This window comes from Alligator sinensis, unplaced genomic scaffold (assembly GCF_000455745.1).
Source record: "Alligator sinensis unplaced genomic scaffold, ASM45574v1 scaffold596_1, whole genome shotgun sequence".
Classification (NCBI taxonomy): Eukaryota; Metazoa; Chordata; order Crocodylia; family Alligatoridae; genus Alligator; species Alligator sinensis.
In genome coordinates, this window is record NW_005841967.1 from 3090687 (window position 1) to 3097486 (window position 6800).

The 6800-nt window shown below is 36.1% G+C and overlaps 1 protein-coding gene across 1 annotated transcript; it reads left to right on the plus strand.

The window, feature by feature from the left end:
* Positions 1 to 717: 717 nt before the first annotated feature.
* On the plus strand, positions 718 to 6344 carry SCG2 (secretogranin II). Its single transcript, XM_006020751.3, has 2 exons — positions 718 to 802; positions 4351 to 6344. The coding sequence occupies exon 2, from the start codon at positions 4365 to 4367 to the stop codon at positions 6246 to 6248; it is 1884 nt and encodes a 627-aa protein (XP_006020813.1). The 5' UTR covers positions 718 to 802; positions 4351 to 4364; the 3' UTR covers positions 6249 to 6344.
* Positions 6345 to 6800: the final 456 nt, after the last annotated feature.

Consider the following 6800-nt stretch of genomic DNA (forward strand, 5'->3'; position numbering starts at 1 on the left):
GCATTAAAAGGCTGGGGTTGTTCAGTAATGGCCTTTCCCAGCACTTTTGATGTGCTTTTAGATGGCAGGATCCTGAAAGAGACAAGTATAAAACTGCACCTTAGGGATCTTGGCCTGTTGTATCCTGTGAGCCCTACCTTGTTATCACCCTACTCCTAGGTCAACAGTACATGCTTTATAGTCTCCACTTGCATCATCTTCCCAGTCCTACTGAAATTAGAAATATTTATGTGGGTTCATTCTGAACAGAGCCTGGTCTTTTAACAGCTAAATATCTGGGGAAGGCTTTCACCTATGAAAGTGAAGCATTTGTTTATTTTACATTGCTAAATGCTTTTCTGGGCATTCTTAAAGTGTTTGTGGGTGCTGAGAGCCAGAGGAAGCTAGGTACTTTCTATTTCTTGTACTCAGCATATGAACTTCTTTAAAAGATTTAATAAGGGTTTTTTTCCCACCCTACTTATTTTCAAGATTTGAGCATCTCAGTTATTCAAAGGTTCTCAGTGTTTTGGATGCTATCAGGGTTGCAGTGTTCTCTAGAGGCAGACAGGTGGCGTAAACGTACAGACAAAATTGTCTCAAAATAGCTGAAACTATTCTTTTCTCCTGTATTCTCTCACCAGCTCCGTTGGGCTGGTGGTTTGTGACTGGCGAAGGTGACGTCAATGTGGCAGTGCAGTCAGGTGATGCACGGTATAAGCAGAGGGAGCTGTCCTGGTGCTGAAAACACTCCACAAACTCGGAGCAGACAGACAAGGAGGAAGGTGCTTTGCTGTCACTCTGCAGTCTCTAAGACACACAGGTAAAGCAGCTTTTTTATCATAGTGCAGAGAGATGCTCAATGTAATCTTTTCTGTTCATAGCATTTTAAAGACTACACAATTGTAGGAAAACAGCACAACCGGGGCAACCATTTGAAATAACAACCTGATGCACTTCAGTTGGCACTGAAATGGTGCTGCCTGGCTGACTGCAGGTTTTTCCTCTTCCTTTTTATTCTTTTCTCTAATTGTTATAGGATTTTAAAATAATTAAAAGAGTAGAACTAAAAATAGAGAGTAAGGGGCGGGGGGGAGGGTAAGTGAATGATTCTGCAGTTAATGTTTACAATGTGGTACCAGATTAATTTGTTCAATGAAGCTAACAAGCATCATGTTTCTGTCTGCAAATCTTTTGGCCTCTTAGTGGTTCACTGACATGTTTACAACATCATTCTTTAGGCTTTATGGGTGTAAGAGGAGGGGTTGCCTTGGATACAAATACAATTCAATTAATCCTCTACACATCTAAACAGTTGTTTTAATAATTTGGGAACTGTTTGGCTTATGAGACCCTAAAAATAGTCTTTATTATTAATATTTATACTCCTTGCCATAGGGATACAAATTTAGACCAGCTTTAAGAAGGCTAATTTAGTGCATATAGTTTTAATTGCTAGGAAAGTAAATCTGCTAACAATAAAGAAGGCATGTTGCCTTTCCATATTTTCCTTATGGGAAGACACCCATTCTCCCTAGAGCTCATGAAATCTTTGTAAGTTCCATAGGAAAAGAGTTCTCATGACAATTTTTTATAGAAAATTTTACATTCTTATCAGAGAACCATGTGAATCTACAGTGAGGGACTGGGGGAGAAATATTACCGCTGCCATGGAAACCTTAGCGATAGAATTCATTTTATTATTTTGCTTCTTTTCTAAAGAACCTCTGTCATTGTGTTACCTTTGATAGTGTGCATTACACTGACAATTTGCTTTCCTCGTTTTCTTAAATGGTGACTGCCTAATCTGATATAAAAGAATTTGGGTAAGGAATAATTTTGCTGTTTGTCAGGTACAAACTATACAGATACTACAACACAAATGAATACAAACACCTTGATCAATCTAGATTGATCTCTCAATTATGTATCTATCGGGGAAACAACCATTTAAAAATGGTGTATTTTAAGAGGACTAATATGGAATGCTGTGTATAGGTTTTTAAGACATTCATCTTTAAAATGTACTTCATTTTTCTCAAATTGTAAAATTAAAGTTCTGAAATATCAAGGTAAAGCACTTTTACCCTATATAAGGCATTATGTTTAATAAAATAATTTTATAACCTAATGTCAGAGATTTAACCTCAAAACAAAATACATTATTTAATAATACACTAGAAGTGAAACAGATTCAATCAAAAGGATGCCTGCAATACGATGAGAGAATTGTATATGATCTCTTTTCTAAAAACAAAACATTCACTTGAATCAAATGATAGTAGAACTCCAAAGCAAACTTTGCCTTGGTATATCCATCCAATTCAAATTTATTTCAGACATTTTACAGAGGATGTAAAGATGCATACACTGTATGCATTGTAAGTGGTTGAATTCATCACCTCTAGTAGTGGGAGGTTATTAGTGGACTTTTTCCCTAGAAAAGCTAGAGATATTTACTACTTATTATGGAAAATTATTATGCAATAAACTTTCTGCCAAATGAAAATGTACAGAGTATTTGATTAAATATATTAGTTGGTAACTTCTCATTAAACACATTATTTTTTTCCACTAGAAACATTAATTTTATTTGATTACTAGTATAGATTCTATTAAACAGAAAATTGTAAGTGTTTGGGTTTTTTAGTGTCTTGAGAGCTTTTTCCGAGGTTGAAGCCTTTTCTGAAATAGAATATACAGAGCTCTCTCTATTTTGTTTAATGGAAAACTACAGCAGATTTAGAGAGATCCTCTAACCAACAGTAAAACTGATATTCGTAGGTATCAGTCCTGTAGATTATTACTGCATGATGTATTTGATATTCAGACTGATTGTCTGAAGCAGTCAGAGAAAAGGGAAAAACAGTTCTGGGGAACTGATGCTGTTTTCATTAGTTCTTTGTGTCAAGCTATTTCATGTTACACTACAATGAAAAATAACCTGAGTGGAAATACCTATGAGTGAACCAAAGGAAACACATCCACTGTAATTTTCTACTTACCGCGGTGAATAACACACTGCTATATGTAGGTTTCTCTGTCAGCATGAATCACCAGCACCTCAACAGGATGTTTTCCAGAAGCCCATGGGAAAAGTGAAGAGCCAAAATAGGTCAATTAAGAGAAGCGTTTTCTATCTTTACCTTTTTTCTCCTTTACAGTACTTTATTCATTAATGCAACTGCATCAGAGAAGGAAGAGGCTAATACTCCTTACAGCCTATTCCTGTGAGATAAGTGTCTTTGACCACAGTGGGAGTGAAAAAGTGGGCAGTTCCTTGCAGGACGGAGCCTCTGTAGATGCACTTTCATATGTTGCTATACTCCACTCATGTGATTTCTGTATGATGAATATCATTTTTTCACTTGTTTTACTTCTATTTTTTAGATAGAGTGAAATTCTCTGCTGGTGTCAATGGGTGCAGCTGCACTGACATAAAGGGATATCATCCATTTAAACCAATACATAATTTGGCCCATTCTAGTTTCCAGAATTATGTCCACTCTGGGCTCCATGCTACTCCTATTGAAATGAGTGCAGCCACTCTGACTGAAAGAAACAGAATTGGGCTTGTTGCCTTGTTAAAGCCAAAATTAAAAACTGATTGGCCACCCTGAAAAAATTGGTTAGAGGGCACAGAGGAGCCTCTGGCATATTCATTGCCTATGGGGAAATTTTTACCCCTGGAGCTTATTAACTAGAATTCGTGTATGAATAATAATTCATTTAAAATCATCATAAAAGTAAATTATGGAACTCAGTAATAACAGAAAAAAACCTGTAAGTCAACTTCTAGGCCAGGTTCTGCAGTCCATTATATTAATTGAATTTTTGTCTAACACCATTCTGTGGAGTTCCCTTGGCATAACATTATGTAGAAGAATAAACAATTGGGCAGAAAACATAATAGAGTCTCTTACTTAATATCTTGTGCAAATATAGGTGATTTGATATGCCATATACTAAGTCCTTAATTTGATACTCAAACCAGCACTGAGATGAATTAATGGGATATTTGTGAGCTATACAGGATTGGTATATCCTATTAAGGCCCCAGCATGGAATTCATGGAGATTGATTGTGGACTTTTTAATTGTAAAAGGCTCATAATGATTTCTGTAAGTTCTAATGACTTGAGGGAATGACAGGAAAGTTTTCAAGGCTTTCTAAACAGACTCTGAGAAAATATTTATGATTGTCATATAGGAAGCTTGGGAATTTGATTGGCTTCCGTTAATTACTAAAACCACAACCCCATATGGGTTTTTCAAGAATTCTAGTTTAAAATGGCAATCTTACATTAACTATTGCTTCATGATTTACTGATTTTGCCTTCGTATATTAATTCTTGTTTTTCTTTATTTTAAGGAAATATTTCAAACATGGCAGATGCTAAAACCTGCTGTCTTGGAGCAGCCTGCTCTCTCTCCATTTTTTTTGTCCTAATCTGTTGTGTTGATGCAGCTTCATTCCAACATTATCAGATGCTTCAGAAAGATCCAGACTATGTAATGAAAAACTTACAAAGGCTCCCAAGCCCAGATATGATCAGAGCTTTGGAATATATAGAAAGCCTCCGCAAACAAGCTAACAAGGGAGAAAGCAGCCCAGATTATAATTCCTATCAAGGTGCCCCATTTCTTCTGCAGCAGAAAGAAAGCAAAGATCAGAGCTATCTACCAGATAATATAAGGGATTCTTTGACTGAAGATGAGTCACAGTGGGTGAGGGTAATGCTGGAAGCCTTGAGGCAAGCAGAAAAAGAGTCAAAAGCTGGATCAAGAGAAAATAAACCATATACTATGAGTTCAGACAGTAACTTCCCAGTTGGAGTGAATGATGATTATGAAGCTTATAAGTGGCCTGAGAGGCATCCCAAAAATCCCCAAATGCCATACCCATACTATGAAGAAAGTTCAAGAGACAGTCCATTTAAGCGTACCAATGAAATAGTGGAAGAACAATATACGCCCCAAAGTCTTGCTACTTTGGAGTCAGTGTTTCAAGAGTTGGGCAAGATGGCAGGACCAACTAATCACAAAAAAGAAAGGCTAGATGAGGACCAGAAACTGTATACAGATGATGAAGATGATGTATATAAAGTGAATAATATTGCATATGAAGATGTAGTTGGAGGAGAAGACTGGAATCCAATAGAGGAAAAAGTGGAAAGCCAAATCCAAGAAGAGGTAAAAGATAGTAAAGAGGAAATTGATAAGCAAGAAGAAGAAATCAATGAAGAAATGAAGAGGTCAGGGAAACTTGGCATTCTGGAGGATGAAATGAGGAGGGAGAATAAAGAGCAAATGTCAGATGATTTATCTAGGTTAATGAATTACTATCTGAAGCGGCTGATGAGCAGTGGTGGGAATGGGAAGCTAAGGACGGGACAACATGAAATAAAAAGGGCAGCCACATTTTTGGAAAAGCAATTTGATCCTCAGTCTATAGCTCAGTTAATAGAAATCTCAAGGAATTTACAAATCCCTCCTGAGGATTTAATTGATATGTGGAAAGCTGGAGAAAAGAAACAACAACAGAGTGAAAGGCTGGAGACAGAGCAGGAAGCTGAGCTCCCAGAAGATCTTGATGACTTATCAGACACTAATATAGGCCACTCCAATATATTTAAAAATAATAGGAACTCTAAAAATGGATACATGAAGCAGCCCATTAATATTGTGCCGGAAAATCTACCTGAAGACCTCAATATTGAAGATATTGTCAGTCTTTTGGGAACAGATAATTTAGTTAATCAGAATCCCTCCTACTTAGTAAATCAGCTTAATCAAGAAAATAGTTTACCAAGACTGCCCTACATCCCTGGAAGACCTAAAGGATCTCAATTTCCTAACACAGCTTGGATTAATGATTTGGAAAGACGACAAATGGAATATGAAAAACTCAATGAGAAAGATGAAGAACTTGCTGATTACTTGGCAAAGATGTTGGCAAAATACCCTGAAGTTATCAATACAAACCAGATGAAACGAGTCCCAGCCCCAGTTTCATCTGAAAATGATCTGCTGGAAGATGACCAGCTTGAGCAAGCAATCAAAGAACATTTAAATCAACTGGGGCCACAAGAATCTGATAAATTAGCCTCTCTCAACAAAAGGCTTTCAATGACCCAGGAGAATGATGACACACAAACTAGGCAGTATCTGGATGAGGATATGCTAATGAAGGTGCTGGAGTACCTAAGCCAGGAAAAATCAGAAAAAGGAAGAGATCACATTACCAAAAGGGCAATGGAAAATATGTAATTTGTTCCCCAAATATTATTTCTCTTCAATGTGTTTGACTTCTAGCCAATTTGGTTGTAATTTTTCCCCCACTTAACGGTAGACTCACAGTAGACTACTAACCATTGAACAGTCTGCTGTGTTTTCTCAGAGCTGTTATATTGTTTATGGCTATACATATATATATGTTATAAAACTTGAATTGAGTAACAAATTGCTTCAATTGTTTTAAGAAACAGTTTTATGAAATTAAGTAAAATTGTAATATGTAAACATATGACCATTGCATTGTTGACAAAAACATGATAAATGAATAGTGATAACTATGATTTGAAGTTTTTTAAATTAATTGGATTATTTTGTTACTGTCTGTAGTGATTTTGTGGAGTACTGAATAAAAAATAAAGCATTATATATAGATAGATAGTTTTATTTACAAGGCTTTTTCTATTCTGTGTTTTACTGTTCATGAATAAATTATTTCTGGACAAGAGACTGTGTTTCTTTGTGACAGTTGATAAACCTGGAGTTATTTTAAGGAAGCATATTTTTATTTTTATGTGCATTTTTTCT